The 24,912-nt window shown below is 37.5% G+C and overlaps 2 protein-coding genes and 2 long non-coding RNA genes across 4 annotated transcripts; all 4 read left to right on the top strand.

Moving 5' to 3' along the window:
* The first annotated feature begins 2,875 nt into the window (after positions 1-2,875).
* Positions 2,876-9,702, top strand: PDF1B (peptide deformylase 1B). Its single transcript, XM_085724346.1, has 7 exons — positions 2,876-3,068; positions 3,161-3,299; positions 5,146-5,338; positions 5,997-6,107; positions 7,302-7,364; positions 8,624-8,733; positions 8,823-9,702. The coding sequence occupies exons 1-6, from the start codon at positions 2,909-2,911 to the stop codon at positions 8,723-8,725; spliced, it is 768 nt and encodes a 255-aa protein (XP_085580472.1). The 5' UTR covers positions 2,876-2,908; the 3' UTR covers positions 8,726-8,733; positions 8,823-9,702.
* Positions 9,703-12,767: 3,065 nt separating this feature from the next.
* On the top strand, positions 12,768-14,320 carry LOC146905999 (uncharacterized). The gene is made up of 3 exons (XM_085728708.1): positions 12,768-13,233; positions 13,979-14,122; positions 14,223-14,320. The coding sequence occupies exons 1-3, from the start codon at positions 12,768-12,770 to the stop codon at positions 14,318-14,320; spliced, it is 708 nt and encodes a 235-aa protein (XP_085584834.1).
* A 2,157-nt stretch (positions 14,321-16,477) lies between these two features.
* On the top strand, positions 16,478-18,827 carry LOC146905998 (uncharacterized). The gene is made up of 2 exons (XR_015018946.1): positions 16,478-16,819; positions 18,589-18,827. It is a non-coding gene; the product is annotated as an uncharacterized LOC146905998 (long non-coding RNA).
* A 2,690-nt stretch (positions 18,828-21,517) lies between these two features.
* Positions 21,518-24,912, top strand: LOC146905997 (uncharacterized). Its single transcript, XR_015018945.1, has 2 exons — positions 21,518-22,904; positions 24,674-24,912. It is a non-coding gene; the product is annotated as an uncharacterized LOC146905997 (long non-coding RNA).

Below are 24,912 nucleotides of genomic sequence, written 5' to 3'. Positions count from 1 at the left end.
CTTTTGAAAGATATTGAAACGTGGTGCAGGAACTTCATTTGGAGCGGGGATATACTCAAAAGAAATTTGGTGTCTGTTTCTTGGCATAAACCTACAGATGAAGGAGGGCTAGGGCTGAGATCTCTGATCAAGCTTAATGAAGCGTCTATTCTCAAACTTGGTTGGGAGCTGATAAATTCTAATGAGCCTTTTGGGCTATCTCACCAAGGAATAGAGCTTTAAATGATAGGAAGCCTGTCAAATATCACATTTTCTCCTCCATTTGGAGCAGTGTGAAATCTGACTATCCAAATCATATAGATAATTCTTGCTGGCTGCTGGGAAATGGGGATCACATCAATTTTTGGTCTGGTAGTTTGTGTGGTTCCCCCATTGGTGATAGATTGAATTTACCTCAAAACCTTATGTCTCAGCTTTCCTCTAAGGTCTCTGATATTATCATAGACATCAATTGGTACATTCCCCCCTCATTACATAACATGTTCCCTACTCTTAACCAAATGGTTGCACAAGTTAGCATCCCTAAACTCATTGTGGAGGATAAGCTGATATCGAAGTGCACAAGTACATGAGTCTTGACTCTTAAAGATGCATTCCTGCATAAATCTTCTTCAGGTCAAAAAATCAATTGGGCCAAGCAGGTTTGGAATCAAGATATACCTCCATCCAAATCCATGTTTGCCTAGAGATTGTTGCACGACATATTACCAACATATGAGAAGATGATGGATTGAGGAAGTAGTATGGCATCTATTTGTAGCATCTGTCATGCTTGTGCCGAAACAACATTCCATTTATTTCTGCAATATCGTTTTGCTTCCAAAATGTGGTATTGGTTCTCATCAATCCTCAAGTTCCCTATGCAACTTAATGCGGTTTTTGACATTTGGAACATTTGTGGCATAAATTGGACACCTCAATGCAAGTTAGCCATTACTGCTTGTCTGGTCAATATCCTAAACACCATTTGGTTCACTAGAAATCAAGCAAGGTTCCAAGATAAGGTTATCCATTGGAGGTCAGCTATCAACATGATCATCTCTAGTACAATAATCATAAGTAATAACACTAATGGTGCGTTTGGTTGTGGAGAGAAAGTGATAAGAGAGAAGTAGGTAAGAGAGAGTTTGAAAAGAGAGAAAGATGTGAGAAATAAAGATGATTTGATGTATTGTTTGGTATAAAAGAAAGAGATGAGAAATTGAGAAGAGAGAAGTATTGATTATTTTTAAAAGTACAAAAATACCCCTTGAAATAAAAATCTTTTCATAAAACTACTCTATTTTATATTTAATTAAATTTATGGATTGATTAGCTTAATTAGTTAACTGAGTTATTTTACTAATAATATTAACAAGGTAAGTTAATTTATTTAATTATTATTTAAATGAGCCTATTCTGAAAAAGGAACAAAGAATCACGTGACAACATTGCATAAAAGACCAAAAAAAAAAAGTGTTGTTCTCTTACATAGAAGGGCATAAAAGGAAAAAGCAACAAAACAGTAACTTCTCTCCTGTTTCTTCGCTAATTAGGGGAGAACAAAAAATGCATGGGACCCACACCAATTTTGTCCCTCTTCTCTCTTTCCCACCTTTGCCAAAATAGAGAAATGCCACACTTCTCTCCTCTTTCTCTCCTTAGTGTCTCTCTCTTCTACATTTCTCCTCTACCAAACAGAGTGTAAGAAAACCTCATCAGTTGACATGACATAATTTGTTATCCTTAAAGTTCTCAAGATCAACATCCATCCCCAAAGGCTCCTGTCATTAAGGAGGTTATATGGCACCCACCTATTGTTAATTGGTTGAAAGTAAATACTAATGGTGCTGTTAGAAAATCACCGCAGAAGGCAGCTTGTGGTGGCATTTTTAGAAGCTCAGATGGATTCACAAAAGGTTGTTTTGCGCAAAGCTTGTCCATTGATTCTACTTTTGTAGCTGAGATGCATGGAGCAATCTTGGCTATTGAAATTTCTGTACACAACAACTGGCATAATGTCTAGCTAGAAACTGATTCAACTCTCCTCTTGTTGGCTTTTAAAAACTCCCAGATGATTCCTTGGACTTTAAGAAACAGATGGCTGAATTGCATAGAAGCTACAAAAGGATGAATTTCATGATAATGCATATATACAGAGAAGGCAATGTCTGTGCTGATGCTTTAGCAAACATAGGATTGAATCTTAGTGGTTTCTTTTGGTGGCATGAAGCTCCCAATAACATTAGATCTGATTTTGTTAGAAATATGCTAGGAATGTCTAATTATAGATTCTCCACCTTTTGAAAAGGTTTGGGTTACTTCCCACTTTTTTTTTCTTTCTGTATGCCTTCTTTTTATTTGAATGAAGATGGTAGTGTATTTTGCACTACCTTTGGTTTATATCTATTTTGTTAGAATGTTTATGTTACTTAAAATATCAAATGAAATATTTAGCGGATAATATAAACTATTAAATTATGTATTTTGATAAGATATCTATGTTAAGTACTCCATCCGTTTCAAAATGAGTGTCACTTTAGCCAAAAAATTTTGTTTCAAAATGAATGTCACTTTACATTTACATTTCCAATATAACTTTAATTTTTTTCTTCCAACTTTACCCTCAATAAATACTCAAACTTTTTTTCACAATTTTCAATGCAACTTTGAGTTTATCTTTTTTCTTATAAAGTAAGGGCAGTTTAGTAAAAGTGTTACGTCCAATGGTTATTTCATTTCATTCCTTAATCTGTGTGTGCAATTGGCTAAAACGACACTCATTTTAATACGAAGGGAGTGGAAAATAAATTTTCAAATAATTTATGTTAAATAGAAAATAAATCTTCAAATAATTTATCTATGTTATAAAAATTAAATTTTCAAATAATTTTTTGACGAAAACATTACCCGTTCACAACTTGTGGCGATGGCTTCACTCCTCCCAAGTCATCTTCTTCATCATTACCAACACCACCACCGCTGTTCTGCACTTGCTGCCATTCCAAACCGCTTCTTCCACCTGACTCTCTCCTCCTCCAGCCGCACCAAATCCGCTTTTTCAGCTTCACAAAACGAACTCGCTTCTCGTATGTTCTCCACTCTCACCATAAGTATCTATCTATGACTTTTTTGCTCAAACGCTTCTCGTAATCTCTGTTTGTTTTTTTTTTGAATGAAGTTGGTGATTTAGAATTTGAAGCGCCGCTGAAAATAGTGAAATATCCAGACGCGAAGTTAAGGAAAAAGAATAAACGCATTGGAACCTTTGATGATAATCTTAAGAAACTTGTAGATGAAATGTTCGACGTAATGTACAAGTAAGTAACACTTTTTTCATTTTCAGTTAAGTGCTTATCTATAACTATAAGATGTTTCTATACCAAAGATGAAATGAAGTTATAAGCTACAAGCTCTTTTTTATGGAAGAAGTTGAAAATATTTTATGGATATGTCATGTCATAGGTTGTTCTCATAATCTCTTCCAAATAGTGTTAGAACTATCTTATAAGGGTCTGTTTGGCAAGACACCTTTTTGAGCTTATAGCTTATGTCTTATAAGCTCGTTTGACTAGAAAAGATCCCTTTGGTAGTTGTCACTTTCTCACAAGCTTATAGCTTATTTTATTTCACTAGCTTACAACGTTTTTTGATGAGATAATTCAAGTAACTTATAGCTTATGATATATTTACCAAATTTTACCCCTTTAATCTTAATAAGAAAAATCAAATTTGTTTTTGTCATTTTATATTTATAAGTTAGTTTAACATCTAATTTTACCAAACATTACAAATTCGATCAGCTAACTCATCAGCTATCCTCTATAAGCTCATATGCTATTAGTTAGCTTATCAACTATGCGCTACATTTTACTAAACAGAGCCTAGGTACTTATGTTCTGTAAGTAAGTTCAAATAAGTCAATTCAAACAGACCCTTAGTCTGTCTTTGTTTGTTTCAACGGAGTAGAATATTTTCATTGACTCATTTATGATCTGCACGATAAGAAATTTGAAGGAAATTTTTTGTTTCTCCTCTGTCTTTCACTATCATAAAGATTTTATTTGTATGATTTAAGCATTCAATTAGGTATAGTAAATACACACTCATTCTGCGTTTGGATTGCCTTATTAACAATTTATTTTGACTTATTTGCTTGCATAATCATTTTTTAAAGTTGTTGAGATGGGTTATCGAAATAGCTTATAGCATATTTATGAAGAGTTTTCCCTATGATTTTAAAATTAGCTCATACATGAGCATTGTATGCGAGTACACCCTTATTCTAATAGTAAAAGTACGTATTTTCAGCAAATGTTTTTATAAAATAAGAGTGGTCATTATGTATGCAAAATCAACTATATTTGACGTTCGAAGAATCAACAAACCAATCCCAGAGGTGTCCCTGCTTTATAACCGTGTCCTCTGTTCTGGGACTTCTGTCTAATGTCCCTGACAAAATAGCATGAGCTGATAATGATAGTACATTTAATTTCTTGTTATAGTTCTTGGATATTAGGGAATGGCTACCCTATTTTGTTGGTAGAAATAGCTAGGGGGATAGAAATCATAGTCTGGGAGAAGATGTAAAACCTACACTCACTCAATTGCAGAATAGTCTTGCACCCAAAGTTTGTCGGTTCACCTTGTGATTTACTGGTCTTACAAAAACAGTAAATCTTTTATCTAGTATGCCAATATAACAGAAAAAAGTTGAATTTGAACAACACTTGAACTATTTTTAAGAGTAATGGTATTTGTAGAACCATTTTTTCAGAACACTGATATCTGTACAACCATTTTGTGACAACTTTTGGGACAACCTTATCTTTTTCTCTTCTTAATGATCAAAAACAATAGAGAAACAAAAAGGAAGAGAGAGAATAAGAACACAACGTGGGTATGAGAGAGAAAGTTGTTCAAAAGTTGTCACAAAATGGTTGTGCAAATATCATTTCTCTATTTTTAATCATGTAAGCCAGGGTGATGGAAATATCAATAGCATGATTCAAATAACATTGAGGGATATTTCAGAGAAATCGATACCTTGTATTGTTTTACAACATTTGGAATTAAACCATCAATAACACCCACCATGGTTGCTTTCTAACGAGTCCCTGCGTTTTTTTGAATGTTACATTAACAGTGGACTTCCTTTTTGTACAGAACTGATGGTATTGGTCTTTCAGCACCCCAAGTAGGAATTAATGTTCAACTTATGGTTTTCAATCCGGTAGGCGAACGTGGTGAAGGAGAAGAAATTGTTCTTGTAAACCCAAGAGTTAGTAAATACTCAATGAACCGAACACTCTTCAATGAGGGTTGTCTATCTTTCCCCGGCATTAATGCTGACGTAAAGGTATGAAAATGAAACTCTTTTCTTTTACTGTACTATTTTGAATCTAGCTTTTTTTGGGCTAATTTATGGTGATAGCCAATTTTTGAACTTAGTATGAATGGTATCCCATCTATTATATTTGCAATTTTCGTTTGAAGTTTGAAAATCTTGGTCCCTTATTTTGTTATCCTCTTCTGACCAACTGGCTTTTGGTGAGTGCCACGGTTTTTTCTTTCTAGCAATTAGAAACTACCAATAATGAAACCAGAAAAATGGAACTTGGCATCCAGCAAGAACCAAATATATAGCATAACCATCCTTTTAGGTTCATTAAATATTTCCTGTAATTTATTTGAGTTCCTTTCTGAAAGAATTGTTAAGTGGTTATCATGACGAGCTTCAATGGCTACATGTCTGTTTTATTTTCCTTTTTGATTTATTTTGTAAATAACAGTTGTGTTGTGTTTGTTCGAATTTGTTATTCCATTTTGTTCTGTTTGCTATCTGTACCGAAATTTTTTTTGTTTATGTAGTTCGTGTTTTATTTTCTTTTATTGGTATTTAAAACTGTGCCCAACTAAAGAAAAATTGCTTGTTCTAAAGTTCATGACTATACTGGATATGGTCTTTTAATGTTTATTTCATCCCTACTCAAACAAGTCTTATTATTGCGGTGTAGAGACCAGAATCTGTGAAGATTGATGCACGTAATGTCAAGGGAACACGGTTTTCAGTCAGTTTGTCTGGCCTTCCAGCACGGATATTTCAACATGAATTTGACCATCTACAGGTAAGTTTTTTGACTTGCAAATATAATGATTTTTTTTTTCTTTTCTTTTTACTGATAATAAAGCATTTCTGCTTGTAGAAGATGGTATTTTTATGAACCTTTGGTATGTCGTCTGCATATAACAAGTGTTATGATAGGCACCCAATGGTGAAAGGGGAATTAATGAGGATATCAATTCAAACCTATAAATAGAAAGGATCTAGGGGTCGGGCAGTTAGTTTGATACTCAGTAAACTTGTCAGGACAGAAAAAGTTCTCTCGAACACACCTTGCATTGTAAGAACATCCCCAATGAGGGATCGTAGACTAGGATCGCACGTTTGGCTCAACTGTTTTGCAACGGACCTTGCTGAAGTGGGTCATATTTTGTGGGAAAAAAAACCGTGTTTTTAAACACTTTCTTTGATGAGACGCAGGTTTTAAAAGTGAGAATAATTAAAAAAACCCTAAGTTTTCTCTCACTCTCTCAGTCCCATCTCCTCCCTGCGATGTTGCTCCTTCTTGCATTGCCACCAACTGCAACGCCGTTCTCGTCTGTGCATTCTCTTTTGTGCACTGCCGCCTGCAACGTGTTCTCCACCTTTCCTTGCCTGCCCTTTTTTTTTTCTTCATGTGGCCCTTACTTCCTCAGTTTCTGGTTTTATAGAAGAATCTGTTCTTTTTTCCCCCTGCCCTACCCTGTTTGAACCGTGTCGTGTAAAAATAACTTAGTTGAGTTATTTATAAACTTATGGATTGATGGTTATGAATTTTCAATCAACTTAGTTTAATGTTTTGATTTAGAGGATATTCGTGTATGACAGTTTTTATTCGTGTGTGTAGAAGTATAATTTTTCCCTTTGGTAGGATCTTATGAGCCATGTTACAATCCTCGGGTTACGATCTTTTATCCTCCTCCAGATCCATAGTAGAATCTCGAGTTTGACTACATTTTTGAAAGATTGAGCGCTTACCCCAAATGAGGGGAGCTCCATTGCAGATGCTCAGCTTTCTGGTTACATTGACCAGAGGCTAGTGAATAGTATTAACAGGGTTTTCGACCCTAATTAATACAAAATTAGAACCATATTAAGATCACATATAGATTCCCACAAACATCTACACCTTTCATATAATTAAGACTGTTCATGCCACTACTTGTTGGTTATATATATATATGTGTTTATTTAATATATATAATTGTTATATCTACAGGGAATCCTTTTCTTTGAGAGAATGACTGACGAAGTTCTTGATAGTATTCGTGGACAGTTACAGGTTAGAAAAAGTATTCTTTAGCCATTCTTTCCCTTGACATGAGAAATACATCATGACGATTATTTATGCGTATTAAAAGCTTAGCTGGACCTTAGATTCATTGTATCACGAGCTCCTATCTAGGGAAACCTGCATCCATAAATAACTCTTGAAAAAACATGTCTGGGCACTTTTTACTGTCAAAAGTATCCTCAAATCTTGATTAAGCACTCGATGGTGTCAAGTTCTTGATTGGGATGCAATATAAGAGACCTATTTAGAGGTGAAAGATGTTGTCTAAGTCTATGATGTGAAGGCGAAAATAATTGTCACAAAGCAAGGAAACAAATATGTCAGAGAATATGCCGACCAATATAATTGTTGACGATTGACAATCTTTCTTCTGACTAATGGTTACCCTCACTCTCATGCAAGATAATATTCAAATAGAAAAAGCATAAATATTTAGCAATTATGGTCAATCTAACCTGTTTAATCTTACCAATTAATCCGACAGGTCTGTTAATAAATTATGGTGAGATTGTAAAATCATCTACTTAAAAGGCTAGTTATGCCTTATAGGGATTCAAACAAAGATTAATTCAATAATATCAAGAGAACATAAATCATAAATCAAAAGGGTGAAGAATACATGTAAAATAACGTAAGATCCACAAACATAAGTGCGCGCACACAAACGCGCTTGCACACACACGCATGGACACATTTTTTTTTTCTTTTTTTGGCAAAAAAAGAGGTAGCAGGGTGGCTGCTAACCTCTAAACTTCATTAAAGAAGAAAAAGGAAACAAGAAAAAGGAAACAACAAAAGAAACAAGATGAGGGGGGACTAGGCCAAAACCCTCAATAATGAACAAACCTAAAACTTGGCATACCAAGCTTTTCCTTAACAACCTGACTAGAAATAAAAGGAGGAGCTGTTTCCCAAACAAACATACCATGTAAAGACAAACCTATGTTTGCAAGGGAATCAGCACATTGGTTCCCTTCTCTATACACATGGGAAACCATAAAATTCATACCAAAAATAAGATTTTTACAATTAAACCATCTATTTCTAAGGTTCCAAGGCACGATAGCATCGTTAGAAAACGCCATCACCACCAGCTGAGAATCAGTCTCCAACCAAAAATTGGTCCAATTTCTTTCATTAGCTATCTCTATAGCCCTCATAGATAAGTTAAAAATTATTACAGGCCCTTGAAATGGACACATACACCGAAACCCAATTATAGATAAGTTTTGGTTAAATTATTACAGGCCCTTGAAATGAAGTATGAGGAAATGACTGGATTCCCAAGTCCTGAAAAGATAGAAAGTCGCAGAACAAGAAAGGTCCCTTCTGGTTTTGGGAAATCATGATCTTCAAGGTAAAGTAATGATGAATTCCACGTTTGTCTTTTGCATTGATACTAACTGTATGTGTCGATTTGAAAACTGCTTGCTGCTTATTTTACAGGTCAATATTAGGCTCATCACTTAGCGGAATTTCTGGTTTGAGTTCATTGAGTAAAGTCATAGATTGTCAGAGATGCTGAATATGGTTGGATATGCATGTATCATATATAGAAGAAAAGTGAAAGGTCTCATTCATCACAGATGCTGCAAATAGTTTGAGTTCATTGAGTAAAACTATAGAAAAGTTTTCTGAGTTCACTACTTAACTGCTTCTATAAGTTTGTAACTAGTAGTGGATAGTCATCAAGGACATCTCCTATGATCAGAGCAATCGTCATTTATTCAGGTTGCTCTGAAGGGTGGAATGTGTCCTTAGTGACCATTTCCATTTTGAGTTTGTTAATGATGTCTATTATTTGAATTAACATTTTTCTCCAGTGTGATTTGGAGATGATTTTGTTTACAAGCACTGAGTAGTGATTTGCATTGTTTTATTGAAAGATCTATCTATTTGTTGAAAAAATTTCACGAAGTGAAGGAAACTTTTCATTATATGGTATGCTTCTAACGTAGGCTCATATTAAATTCATCTTACAAACCAGATATGAGTCTGATACTTTTGATCGTATATTCAATTAATTTAGAAGCATGATGACAAGGGGTGATCTGAGCAATGGACGGTAGGGGCAGCCACCTAGGGTACCTTTTTTTTAGGAGCACCAAAATTATTATTCTTTTTTTTTTTTTAGGGAAAAAATTATTATTCTTATTTAGTAGTTAGTATTATGTAGATATATTTATTTTTAACTTGTTTTGAATAATTTTATTGAAAATACATTTGTGGAGAACCTTGATTATGAATGAATCTTTACCAAAAAAAATAAAAAAAAATAAAAAAAATTAAAATGACAACTTTATTGATTTGTCCAAAAAAAAAAAAACTTTGAGTCGACTTGACGATGATTATACATATCAAGATTCTTAGCACGTATTCATACAAACAGATCACTTATCATTCAGATATCACAATTTTTAACATTTGATCATATTATTATCCATTATTAATAGTGGATAATATACTGGTTGATGGTACTTTGATGGAGGTTAAAATTATAGAGGAGTGGGGTTTTAATCTGGGTGAGAATGCTTGTCTCTTTGAAGAGGAAAATAATTTTGCAACTTCTCATGCAGACCAGGATGACGTTCAACAGGAGGAAGATATCTATGATGGAGTGAACTTAGCTGTGGAAAATTTGGAAAACCAAGGAGTGGAGGAGGAGTGTAATGTGTCGAAGGCTGAAGTTCATGTTGTTGATACTCCTTCAATGGCGGTTGTTGAACCATTGGAGGAGGTTGATGAGACAATAGGATTGGAGGGGGAGGACGGATGACCACAAGTTTCTGTGTCAGTTGACAAGCAGTTGAATTTGAAGGGGGTGACTTCTTGTCCTTTAGGGGAGGTGCGACCTCCTTCTGGTGGTCCGTGGGGTATAAAGTGGATGAAGGATCACTTTACTGACGAGGCAGGTATTATTTTTTCTACATCTAAGAAACGTTCTCCAAAAAATATTTCTAATGCGGAGGATTGTAATGGTAAATATCTGTTTCGAAAAAGAAGAAAATTAGGGGAGCCTTACATCATTCTGTGCTTAGTCTGAAGAAAGTTGCTAGGTTGCCTAGTAAAGATCAGAATAATATTTTAAAAATTTTGAGGAAAAATGTTTGAAAGAGGTGTGGGAGTCGTGATGGAAGTGGTAGTGGGGTGGTGTTGAGTCAGACATCTGCTAGTAATGACTCTTCTTCAGCGTCAGTTAATAATGATTGGCAACATTAGGTGGTTATGCATGGTAATGAGAAAGTGGTGGTTGAGGATGTGTGGGAGGTTGGTAAGGCAATAGGAGTTAAATTCAATGGTGATCATGCTAATATGTTTAATGTGCTTTCAAGAACGGGAAGGAGGAAGAAGGGGGTTGGTGAGGGTGTATCATGGGATGGGCAGAGAGGTGTGACATAGGGGTGTTAGGGTGAGGGAGAGTCGGTGGGGGGAGTGGAAGTTTATAATGAAGATTCTTTCTTGGAATGTGAGGGGGTTGGGTAGTCTGGAGAAAAGGAAGGACGTTCGGACTCTGGTTAGGGAGAAGGGTCCATCCATTTTGTGTATTCAGGAGACTAAGTTGATGGTGTGTGACATTATGTTGTGCGCCTCTCTGTGGGGCGGTACACATCATTCTTTTTCATACCGTCCCTCGGTGGGGGCATCGGGGGGGATTGTTGACTTTGTGGGACTGTTCTGTTGTGGAGGTGTGGTCGACGGTTAGTATTGAGCATGTGGTAATGATTCATGGGCATTTTATTCAGTCAAATGAAGAGTTCTATTTATTTAATGTGTATGCGCCTTGCGACAATGGAGCAAAATGTGTTTTGTGGGATACTTTGTCTGTTTTATTGCAAGGACTGGTGGGGAAGAATGTTTGTTTATGCGGTGACTTCAATGTCGTGCGATCTTTGGAAGAACGTCGCTCTTTGAGATCCCATGATAGTCAGAATGATGTCTTGCCTTTTAACAGGTTTATTGATGAAAATTCGTTGGTGGATCTTCCCCTCTGTGGCCGTAAATACATTTGGTACAAAGGGGACAATTCATCAATGTGTCGAATTGATAGATTTCTTTTATCAGCAGACTGGTGCATGGTTTGGCTGGGGAGTATGCAAGTGGCGCATTTGAGGGGGTTGTCTCATCATTGCCCTTTGTTGCTGGTGGTGAGCGAAGATGACTGGGGTCCATGTCTATCTCGGATGTTGAAATATTGGTCTGATGTTCCGGGCTATAATCAATTTGTGACGGATAAGTGGAAGTCTTTAGAGGTGTCAGAATGGGGAGGTTTTGTTTTATAAGAGAAGTTCAAATTGATTAAAGTGGCTTTGAAGGAATGGCACCGCAATCATGCTCGAAATTTACAAGGTAAAATTAGGACAATGAAGGAACGAGTGTCAGAACTTGATTTTAAAGGGGAGGAGACCGTGCTTTCAAAGGAGGAGGTCAAGGAATTGCGTGAAACAACCTGTAATATGCATTATTTGTCTCGGATGACCACTAGTATTTGCTGGCAGCAGTCTCGATTGTTGTGGTTAAAGGAAGGCGATACGAATTCCAAGTACTTTCATTCTGTTTTGGCTGGGAGTCGTGTTGAAGGGGGTCCAACCGGTTAAGGCAGCAGTTTTTGATCATTTTCCGAAGGATTACCAAAGGTTAGATGTGGTTCGGCCTAGTGTGGACGGTTTGGTTTTTAGCCGGCTTGATCACGGTGATGAAGGGAGTCTTATTAAGCCGTTTGATGCCGAAAAGGTGAAAACGGGGGTGTGGGATTGTGATAACTATAAGAGTCCTGGTCCCGACGGTATTAATTTTGGTTTCATCAAGGAATTTTGGCCTATTTTAAAAGATTACATTATGTGTTTTATCAATGAATTTCACAGGAATGGTAAATTAAGCAAAGGAATTAATAGTATCTTTGTTGCTTTAATTCCTAAGGTTGATAGTCCACAAAGACTCACTGATTGTAGACCAATTTCTTTGGTGGGAAGCTTGCATAAAAGTGTGGCGAAGCATCTTGCAAATAGGCTGCAGTTGGTTGTTGGGAAGGTGGTATCTGAGACCCAGACTGCTTTTGTAAAAGGCAGACAAATTTTAGATGGTTTGTTAATAGCTAATGAGGTTGTTGATGAAGTAAGAAAGTGTAATAAGGAGTTGTTATTATTCAAAGTGGATTTCGAAAAGGCGTATGATTCAATTGATTGGGATTATTTAGATGCATTCATGATGCGAATGGCGTTTCCAACTCTTTGGCGGAAGTGAATTAAGCAATGTGTTGGAACGGCGACCGCCTCCGTTCTTGTAAATGGCAGCCCCACAACAGAGTTTCCTTTAAAGCGGGGGTTGCGCCAAGGGGACCCTCCTTTTCTGTTTCTTCTTGCGGTGGAGGGCCTTAATGTTATGATGAAGGCGATGGTTGCTTCTAATTTGTTCACCGGTTATAAGATCGGGGCTCCCGATGGGTTGTTAGTTTCTCATTTACAGTTCACAAATGATACATTGTTGTTAGAGGATAAGAGTTGGGCAAATGTGCGTGCTCTTCAGGCTGTGTTGTTGTTATTCGAAGGTGCTTCTGGCCTTAAGGTGAATTTTAATAAAAGCATGTTGACATGTGTTAATATCATTGATTCCTGGTTGGCGGAAGCTGCATCTGCTTTAAATTGTCAAGTGGGAAAGCTGCCGCTTATGTATTTGGGCCTATCAGTTGGTGGAGATTCTCGGAGGTTGTCTTTTTGGGAACCTGTTGTGTCTCACATTGCTACTAGGCTGTCAGGGTGGAAGAGTAGGTTTCTTTCTTTTGGTGGCCGCTTGATTCTGATGAAGTCTGTTCCGTCTTCTCTACCTGTTTATGCCCTTTCCTTCTTCAAAGCTCTCGCAGGTATCATCTCTTCTATTGAATCTTTATTTAATAATTTTTTTTTGGGGGGGGGGGGGGGGGGGGGGGGGGTGAGGACCATCGTAAGACATCTTGGATTAGTTAGAATACAGTGTGTGCTCATAAGGAGGAAGGATTGGGGGTGAGGATGAGAGAATTTAATATAGCATTGTTGGGTAAATGGTGTTGGAGGATGTTGGTGGATAGAGAGGGCTTTTGGCATAGGGTGTTAGTATTCCGTTACGGTCAAGATGGTGCGATCCTGAGAGATGGGGGGCGGAGGTCCTCTACTTGGTGGAGGGACATCACTTGTATTCGTGATGGTGGTGGAGGTGTGGGAGGCAGGTGGTTTAAGGATAGTGTTGTCAAAAAGGTGGGGAATGGGATGGACACTTATTTTTGAACTGATCCGTGGGTGGGGGGTGTTCCGTTGTTGGTGCGGTTTAGTCGCTTATATGAGATAAGTGTTGATAAAAATAGTTTGGTAGGGGACATGTTTTCGTTGGTATTGGAAGTGGATGGGCGAGCGTGGCAGTGGAGACAGAGGCTGTGGGAGTGGGAGGAGGAATTGTTACAAAAGTGTAGGTTGTTGTTGTCTGATGTTATTTTGTAGGTTTCGAACACTGATAGGTGGAGTTGGTGCCTTGATACAAATGGTGTTTACTCCGTCCGTAATGTTTACCATATGCTTACCACTGATGACAGTTAGGTCATGGACATGGTTTCTAATTTGATATGGCACAGACAGGTCTCGGTGAAGGTGTCTCTTTGCTTGGCGACTTTTCCGCAATAGACTACCCACCAAATCAAATCTTGTGGCTCGTGGGATCATCTCTTAGGAGGGGCAGATGTGTGTATATGGGTGCGGTGAAGTGGAAACGGCGGATCATCTGTTTGTTTCTTGCACCATTTTTAGTGACTTGTGGTTTCATGTTCGTGATTGGCTTGGAGTATCTAGGGCTGATCCTATTGCTTTATCTGACCATTTTCAGCAGTTTATTTATCTGTCAGGCGGGTCGCCGAAAAGGCACTCCTTTATGCAGCTATTGTGGCTATTATGCGTTTGAGTTTTGTGGTCCGAACGAAATAATAGATTGTTTAAAAACTAGGTTAATAGCATCCACCAGTTGGTAGAAAAAATTAAAAATGCACTCGTATTGGTGGATGAAGGCAGCTACTAAAAAAACAAAAATTAGTGAGGGAATTTTAGTGAGGGAAAACATGAAATCCCTCTCTAATTCCGTCACTAAATTTTGAGACCAAGGAATTTGTGAGAGATTTTATTTTTTCCGTCACTAATCCCTCTCTAAGCTACTTTAAGGGTTTGGTAAAATTAACGGTTTAACTAGTTGATGAATGTAAAATGATATAAAATGACATTCTTGATTTATAAAATATTTATATCAGATTGTACCAAAAAAAAATATTTATATCAGATAATTGATTTCATTTCAGTTTTTATAATGATTTATAAAAAAAATTAAGTATAAAATTTTATCTTAAAAACAAAATAAAAATAATCAATCCATTCGGTTATAAACAAAAATGTTAAAAGAATAAAAACACAATATATATATGAGGAGGGATCAAATTAAACCGCTTAAAAGTTACACCAATGTTATACCGCTCAATATCGTTTTACTCGATGCATATTTTTTAAATTCGACCGTTGGATTGCAAGTTCATATCACATAGACCATTCACGTAAATTTTTACGAAAATCTAAAATCGTTTCATATATTATTGAGATACATCAAGATTAACGGTTTATGCACTTTTATATAACACCGTTAAACTTGTTGTATCTCAATAACATATCAAATGATTTTAGATTTTCGTAAAAATTTACGTGAATGATCTATGTGATATCAACTTACAATCCAACGGTCGAATTTGAAAAATATGCTTTGAGTAAAACGATATTGAGCGGTGTAAAATTGGTGTAACTTTTAAGCGGTGTAATTTGATCCCTGCTATATATATATATATATATATATATATATATATATATATATATATATATATATATATATATATATATATAAATCAAATATGAGAATGATGAGAATGAATCTCAGCCATCAAGATCAAAATAAATGGTCTTGATTAAAAAACTTATTTTAGATAACACATGTGCCTTTCCACATGCTATCCTCAATCTTCCATTCAACTTCTCTTCTTCTCCAACCCTTCCGTCATTTGTTCTTGCTCACCAGGTTGTTCCTAATATTTTTTTTTCTATCTTTTATCTGTATCGAATTGCACTATCCCTCATCGAACCCATATCTGAGGGAAAAGCAAGGTGTCCCACCTCTCTTTTAACTCTCACCAAATTCTATCTCTCGGCTTCCCTATCAAATCTTCTTCGTAATTTAAAATTGAGGAATGGAATGAAACTTTGGAAAATTAGCAAAACATTGATAAAGGAATGAGCTTTTGAAAATCAATTCTATCTCAAATTAAATGTGTTCTGTACAAAACTCAAAATTATATGTTATTGATTTTCATCTGGATTCAATTGAAAATTGGGTTTTACCTCAATTTTTTACTGAAACTCAGGTCAGACAATAGATGAATGGATGATGCCGGAAACGATGAGGGTAATGATTTGGAAGACCTGAGAGTCTCACGCAGAGAGATCTGGTAGGTTGGAGAAGAAGAGAAGTTGAATGGATGATTGAGGATAGCATGTGGAAAGGCACATGTGTTATCTAAAATAAATTTTTTAATCTAGACCATTTATTTTGATCTTGATGGCTGAGATTCATTCTCATCATTCTCATATAAAAATGTCATTCTCATATGATATGTCCTCTATATATATATACAACAACAACAACCAAGCCTTATCCCACTATGTGGGGTTGGCTACATGGATCAAATGATGCCATAGTGTTCTATCAAAAACCATATTTGGATCCAACTCATTGACCACTAAATCTTTTCGAATGGTTTCTCTAATGGTTTTCTTTGGTCTTCCTCTACCTCTTTTAACTTGACTCTCCTCCATTAGATCTACTCTTCTTACAATGGCGTCTACGGGTCTTCTCTTTACATGTCCAAACCATCTAAGCCTATTTTCTACCAACTTTTCTACTATAGGTGTAACATCCCGCTCGTTAGCTAATGGAAATTTTACCTGTTAAATGTATCAGAGGACGAAAGTTCATGGAAAGTAAGTATAATGGAAAATGTTAAGTACGAGGGAAGTTAATATTATGCGGTATCAGTTGAGTCTGGACTTATGTATCAGAGTCAATCAAACACGCTTAAGGCAAGGGCATGTTGGTAATTTCACGCAAAAGAGATATTTATTTGGATTGGACCCAAAATTATTTCATTTCCAATTCTCTTTCTCTCTCTAGGTTAAGAGAAGAGAATTCTCTCCTCCTTCTCTCTATAAGGCCGCCCATCTCCCCCTCTCTAGGCCATCAAAACTTTCCAAAATCATGCAATTGGTGATCAAGCAAGGATCTTAGAAGCTTCATGAGCAAAGAACAACAAAGGGAATGAGTAGAAGCTTGGAATTAAAGTTAGGGTTTGAACATGAGAAGCTTGAAGCTTGAGGCAAACACAAGGAACAAGCTAGGTGAGTTCCATAGATAGATTACCCACCTTTGGGATTGATTAATCTTGTAGAAAAATCATGATTTATGCTAAGTATAGTTTTTATGTAACTTTAGTACCCCAAGCCAATCCTAGGTGATTATAGGTTAAAATTGCCATGATATATATTTAAATAAGTCTATATATGTTGTTGGATGTATTTGGTGCATTACAGGGTCGAATTGGACGAGTTTTGGGTCGAAAATGGCGAAAACCCGCGGCCGGAACACGCGAAAACGCAGAATTCGCAGCGCTGCGCCTGAACAAGGGCGCTAGGCGCCCACAAGTCAGGGAGCCAGCGCTAGGCGCCCTCCCTCTTGCGCCAGGCGCCCCAGACAGGACAACGTTCGCGTTGTTCTGCGCTCGGGTGCTTGGGGGCAGTCGCGTGGGGTTCCGTAGCGATCGTTTCGGTGTGTTCTTGTACTGTTTTCACTTGTTTTTCTACTGGAACAATATGGTTTTATCAAATCTTAAGAACTTATAAACGGCTTGGAATTCGGGTTTTCGGCACGTCCGGTCTTTTGTAACTATTGGAAATTTGCACAACTCGTCAATTGATCCTTGCATCATTAATCATGGCAATGTTAGCATGAATTACAAGGATGGCTCAAGAGAGTTTAAGCATGATGGAGTAGTGATGAACTAAGAAAGGGAATGTATGTAGAGCCTCGGCTTAGCTAGTCGAGAACTAGTATGTTTAGCAAGAATCCCTAAAAAGATAAGATGCGAAGTGTAATCTCCTCGCACAAGAGCTAGTATGATTTAGCAAGTACGTAAGCCGTGGTTTGACTAGTTAGTCTCTCCACCATGATTAGGTATGAATATGAACAAGTAAGAGTTTACCACTAATCGGTTCGATTAAGGTTCCGAGGTAAACACTCAAGTATGTATATGTTTAACTTATGCACGACAAGACTATGACTAATAAGTGTAGGTGACATGTCTCTTGATATCCACATCAGGGGGATACAAGGGGTTCTCATTATGAGAACGATTCAAGCCGTAAGGGACCCGCATGTCACTGAGTAACAAGACGTAGGTGTTCGTGTCTCTTGTTATCCACGCCAGGGGGATACGGGAGGTTCTCGACCTAAGGGGAACGGTTTAAGCCGCAAGGGACCCGCACGACACCGAGGGAGTCCGATGTACGTACATCGGTCATGTATGGGATTGATTTCGGGGTTACTCCACCCGGGACTATCCGTAAAATGAATCAAGATAATAACTGTTTGTTCAACGCTAACACATGAATGAACTTAGACACGATTATGTTTATGATGATGATTATGTTATGTTTATGCTCATGATCGAGCCCATGTATGATATGTTTAAGAACAAGGATAAGATCATAAATGCTATTAGACGAGAGCAAGATATGTATAGAACAAGCTATGTACATGATACCGATGACGATCTTAGGTTCCCCTAATCGTCCGGTTTAGTATCGTGTCATGAGTATGATATGTTTAGGCCTCGATACATAGAGTGTATTCTTGGCTACGCGGTTCTAGGTTCCCCTCGACCGCCATGACACGGATAGGTGAGAAGCCTATAACAAGTGAGATATGACTATGACGGCCCTAGTATGCACTACCGTCTAAGTATGCAAGTCCCCACACACGTATAATCAACCGTCAGGTTGTAATGTAGACACGTGGTGACCGTAGGTTTCCCCTTGAGGTTGCCTATAGCCTAGGATTTAGGGGAACTCACTGAGACATTATGTCTCATCCCAATCCTTATTTGTTTCAGATAAGCAGGATGATTATGTATGTGCGGAGCCGGATGGATATTACTTCAAGAGTTCGTTAGTAAAGCTGCAGGACATTATGGACATCAAGGATGTATTTTTATGTATGGTTGAGTTGTATTGTATTATGATTTATACGAACGTATCTTGATGTAAATAATATTCATTCGAAGTTTTTAATTGTTGTATATTTTAATGTATCCAGTACTAATATTAACGCACGTGCCAGACTTTCTAGATACGTCTGGTATGGGTGTTACAATTGGTATCAGAGCAGGTCGATTCAGACCGTGCCTTGGGTCATTAAATTACAACTAAGGTAGTGGGACCATTGGGTTCCGGGTAAATGTTCTACTTGTTGATGTTAGATGAGCCTGATCAACTCAATTTAACATTCAGTGATTAGAATGGATGCCTGAGAGCTGAATAGGACCCAGGAGGAATGAAGTATATGATGAAGTAGCTTGATTGTGCCAAAAGGTGGCCGGTGAACTAATCAAGTAGAAGTGTGAACCCTCTGGGAATGTAAGGCATGTTAAGAAGAAACGTTCCGACAATGTCGGGTAAGATGATAACGATATTCCATGTACCCGTAAGTGAAGAAGTTGGATATATGTAACTAACCATGACCGAAAGTTTTGGTAAGAGTTGTTGTTGGAACGGGTTTAAGATATTCTAGAATGTCCGAACAAGGCTACAAGGTAGTAAGAGGTCGGCGTATGTTGACGAAGTCAACAGGCTCTCAGGAATAACATTATATGAATGAAGTTAACTATATGTATGTTTGGAAGTTGCATAAGTAGCAACGTAATGAAGTAAGCCATTCTTAGCAGATGAAGTTAAGGATTATGTGGAAATTTTACGTTAAGAGACGTGATGACAAGATATCAGTTTCTAATGTGCCTTGAATGGAACCGAATGATGTTAATGCTTGCCATGCAAATGTTATAGAATTGTTTTAAGATGTTTGGAAGGAATGATATGCATTGGGATACTTGAAGAAATAAGGTTTTTATGTGAAATACAATTTTTCTTTTTGGAAAACTGAGTTGAAGAAAATACGCCAATAGCGAAAATTTCGTTAATAGCGAAATTACTCCAGAGGATTTCGCTAATAGCGAACCTGGATCGAATTTTTCAGTTTTTTTTCGAGAACTGTTATTTCGTCTCTAGGGTCAGTAGTAGCTATTGGGGGTTGTTTTCACAATCTTTTATATAACCAACACTTTCTATAACATCAAGTATCGAATGCACATCATATCTTAAGATTTCTGAGGAAGAAAATGCATGGACAAGTATTAACGGAAATCAATCCGGTTTAAGGTAGCTTTGGAGGTTAATGCGTCATGAGCCAAGATCAATAGTACAAAGTTCCGGCATATGACTGGATAAAGTGAATGCGTATGCATGAGGTAGGAAGCGAGAAATTTAATTGGTGCAAGTTGTAAGACATCACAAAGTTTTCGGATTATGTGGAATTATGGCTTATCTCTCGAACTTATGTTTTGCTTAACGGACATGCTAGGGCTCGATATGATGTTGGATCATTAAGTTTATGCGTATGGGTGATTGAAGTTGACATTTTGGAAATTCACGAGATTTTTCTAGGAACCGGTTTGCTACGACACTCGTAGAGCGAGCTAGACTCATTAGAATCTAGAATTGATGACACATATGTGTTATCAGCTCGTTCTATGATTTTATAGTAACAGCCGGGGCCAAAAACTCAATATATTTATAAAGTAGAAAATTATCAACGTCAATGACCTGTGCGCTAGTTTACGAAGTTTTCTTTAAAAGGAAAAAAAAAATAATTAATGAGCAAGCATTGGTATGATTAAGCAAAATATAGTCTGCGAGAATGCGAAGGTACAAAGATTAGATGTTCAAGAAAGTTATGTTCAAGTGCTAGATGGGTTGTTAATGGAAATTGAGTTTACTCAAAAATAAGTTCAGATATGATATGTATGGTAAGTGCAACCAGCAAGAAAGTAAGGTTTACCCCCGAGTCAAGTATTATGAGCATAAGATAAACCATCATGAGTTTTGAATTCACAAGACAAGTGTAAGGTTGTGATGTTGGTTACAACATGGAAGATCTTGAGAATAATTCAAGAAGTAAATAATCAAGGGATAAGCATGAATTGAAGTCTCAATTGCTCTAACGGATTAGAGTATTAGTTTGAGCCAACCAGTGGGAATCAGAGTAGCGCTACGGAAGTTAATGGTAATCATGAAACGTGGAATTTTAGTATGTATGAATCTTCGTGAAGAATGTTCGGTTGGAAACACAAGTTTAACAAGAATGCATCATAAGACATGCAAGGAGTTCTCGATGTGATAGATAAGGATGAATTCTTATTCAAGCATTGTTGGCTAAGGTATAAGTTTAAGTATGTGACGTCATCTAGGTAAGATGAAAAGGACAAGAATTGTCGTATGATAATTGGTCAAGATGCATGAATGATGATAATAGAAAACATGTAAGGACCAGAAGGATTCGTTCCGTGACTTAGGTAAAGAATCAAGCTTAGTGTTTCGAAGAAGAGAAATAAGTTTATGTTAAGAGGTCCAAGGATTTCCTATGGATATGAAAGCGGTATGACAAGTATGTATATCGGTTGAATAAGAAAAGAATTTATCTTCGAAGTTAAGTATGTTATCATGAAAGGAGGTGCAACTCTCGAGTTGATGCAAAGAGAATCATACTCTCGTATGCAATATTTGTTGAGTGGAAACGATACTTGTTAAGACATGTTAAGTCATGATTTTAAAACTTTTAAAAGTTAAGATTGGTATTATGGAACTTGGGAACGATGTTTTTATTTAAACTTATGGAATTATACATTTTTGAAACTGATGAGGTCCGTTGTAAGTAGATTCACTTACGACGTACAAACTTCAGGACCAACTTGTCGTGGACAAGTTTTGGGCGAATTGTTAAATCTTTTCCAAAAATATCGAAACTCGTCCGGTGGTTCTGTGGCACCTTTATACAATCAGTTTTAGAAATGATAAAAATCTTTTTAGTCATGTATAAATTCGTTCCAAGAACCCGAATACCAAAATTTAAGAAAGATTTCTTTAAAGAAGATTTTAGAACACGTATCGTTATCATTTAACAAGAGGCGGCACTTGAAAGTATGTACATGTTATGGAAACGACAAGGTTTGTATGAAGCCAATGTCAGGTAGGATACACGGAAATGTTTCAAGAATGTTGATGTAAGTACAAGTGGAATTTCTAGCAAGTTTCAAGAGCATGTGAACCGCAACGTTGGCTATTAGATTGTCAGATGACGTGGCTAATTGATATCACTTTTTCATGCCAAGCAATATGAGTTATTCCTTAGTACGGGTGATAAGATGCAATGAGACCGAAAGATTTCCTAAGACTCGGAAGAGATAAGTGATATGTGGAACTGTTTATATGAGTAATACAAGTAAGCATTGCAGGGCAAACCTGGGCTCTGGTAGGATTCCAGTTAAAAGGCAAACCCTGAGTGTTCATGTCTATGACAAGATACCATTAGGCATGGATTATGTTAAGCGGGTAAGATCCGAGTCTGGGACAATAAGTTTATGTCTAGCAAGGTAAGTTCTGAGTCATGATATGCTAAGAAGACTCTAATTTTGAGTGATGTTAGGATTAAGAAGGCTTTGTTCAGTTACATGCGAGTTAAGAAACAAGAAGAGAATATGGTTCGATGGACCCTTCCGATATGTACGAATGGAGAGCGTTTGGCTCAGACCATAGATGGTAAGTTTTTGTCATGAGGATTGGTAGTTGGTCTCTAAATTTCGAGGACGAAATTTCTTTAAGGGGGGTAGAGTGTAACATCCCGCTCGTTAGCTAATGGAAATTTTACCTGTTAAATGTATCAGAGGACGAAAGTTCATGGAAAGTAAGTATAATGGAAAATGTTAAGTACGAGGGAAGTTAATATTATGCGGTATCAGTTGAGTCTGGACTTATGTATCAGAGTCAATCAAACACGCTTAAGGCAAGGGCATGTTGGTAATTTCACGCAAAAGAGATATTTATTTGGATTGGACCCAAAATTATTTCATTTCCAATTCTCTTTCTCTCTCTAGGTTAAGAGAAGAGAATTCTCTCCTCCTTCTCTCTATAAGGCCGCCCATCTCCCCCTCTCTAGGCCATCAAAGCTTTCCAAAATCATGCAATTGGTGATCAAGCAAGGATCTTAGAAGCTTCATGAGCAAAGAACAACAAAGGGAATGAGTAGAAGCTTGGAATTAAAGTTAGGGTTTGAACATGAGAAGCTTGAAGCTTGAGGCAAACACAAGGAACAAGCTAGGTGAGTTCCATAGATAGATTACCCACCTTTGGGATTGATTAATCTTGTAGAAAAATCATGATTTATGCTAAGTATAGTTTTTATGTAACTTTAGTACCCCAAGCCAATCCTAGGTGATTATAGGTTAAAATTGCCATGATATATATTTAAATAAGTCTATATATGTTGTTGGATGTATTTGGTGCATTACAGGGTCGAATTGGACGAGTTTTGGGTCGAAAATGGCGAAAACCCGCGGCCGGAACACGCGAAAACGCAGAATTCGCAGCGCTGCGCCTGAACAAGGGCGCTAGGCGCCCACAAGTCAGGGAGCCAGCGCTAGGCGCCCTCCCTCTTGCGCCAGGCGCCCCAGACAGGACAACGTTCGCGTTGTTCTGCGCTCGGGTGCTTGGGGGCAGTCGCGTGGGGTTCCGTAGCGATCGTTTCGGTGTGTTCTTGTACTGTTTTCACTTGTTTTTCTACTGGAACAATATGGTTTTATCAAATCTTAAGAACTTATAAACGGCTTGGAATTCGGGTTTTCGGCACGTCCGGTCTTTTGTAACTATTGGAAATTTGCACAACTCGTCAATTGATCCTTGCATCATTAATCATGGCAATGTTAGCATGAATTACAAGGATGGCTCAAGAGAGTTTAAGCATGATGGAGTAGTGATGAACTAAGAAAGGGAATGTATGTAGAGCCTCGGCTTAGCTAGTCGAGAACTAGTATGTTTAGCAAGAATCCCTAAAAAGATAAGATGCGAAGTGTAATCTCCTCGCACAAGAGCTAGTATGATTTAGCAAGTACGTAAGCCGTGGTTTGACTAGTTAGTCTCTCCACCATGATTAGGTATGAATATGAACAAGTAAGAGTTTACCACTAATCGGTTCGATTAAGGTTCCGAGGTAAACACTCAAGTATGTATATGTTTAACTTATGCACGACAAGACTATGACTAATAAGTGTAGGTGACATGTCTCTTGATATCCACATCAGGGGGATACAAGGGGTTCTCATTATGAGAACGATTCAAGCCGTAAGGGACCCGCATGTCACTGAGTAACAAGACGTAGGTGTTCGTGTCTCTTGTTATCCACGCCAGGGGGATACGGGAGGTTCTCGACCTAAGGGGAACGGTTTAAGCCGCAAGGGACCCGCACGACACCGAGGGAGTCCGATGTACGTACATCGGTCATGTATGGGATTGATTTCGGGGTTACTCCACCCGGGACTATCCGTAAAATGAATCAAGATAATAACTGTTTGTTCAACGCTAACACATGAATGAACTTAGACACGATTATGTTTATGATGATGATTATGTTATGTTTATGCTCATGATCGAGCCCATGTATGATATGTTTAAGAACAAGGATAAGATCATAAATGCTATTAGACGAGAGCAAGATATGTATAGAACAAGCTATGTACATGATACCGATGACGATCTTAGGTTCCCCTAATCGTCCGGTTTAGTATCGTGTCATGAGTATGATATGTTTAGGCCTCGATACATAGAGTGTATTCTTGGCTACGCGGTTCTAGGTTCCCCTCGACCGCCATGACACGGATAGGTGAGAAGCCTATAACAAGTGAGATATGACTATGACGGCCCTAGTATGCACTACCGTCTAAGTATGCAAGTCCCCACACACGTATAATCAACCGTCAGGTTGTAATGTAGACACGTGGTGACCGTAGGTTTCCCCTTGAGGTTGCCTATAGCCTAGGATTTAGGGGAACTCACTGAGACATTATGTCTCATCCCAATCCTTATTTGTTTCAGATAAGCAGGATGATTATGTATGTGCGGAGCCGGATGGATATTACTTCAAGAGTTCGTTAGTAAAGCTGCAGGACATTATGGACATCAAGGATGTATTTTTATGTATGGTTGAGTTGTATTGTATTATGATTTATACGAACGTATCTTGATGTAAATAATATTCATTCGAAGTTTTTAATTGTTGTATATTTTAATGTATCCAGTACTAATATTAACGCACGTGCCAGACTTTCTAGATA

The sequence above is a fragment of the Medicago sativa genome, chromosome 7 (genome assembly GCF_051527215.1).
Source record: "Medicago sativa cultivar Bolivia chromosome 7, Bolivia_mono, whole genome shotgun sequence".
Taxonomy (NCBI): domain Eukaryota; kingdom Viridiplantae; phylum Streptophyta; class Magnoliopsida; order Fabales; family Fabaceae; genus Medicago; species Medicago sativa.
This window is presented reverse-complemented; position numbering and strand designations above follow the sequence as displayed.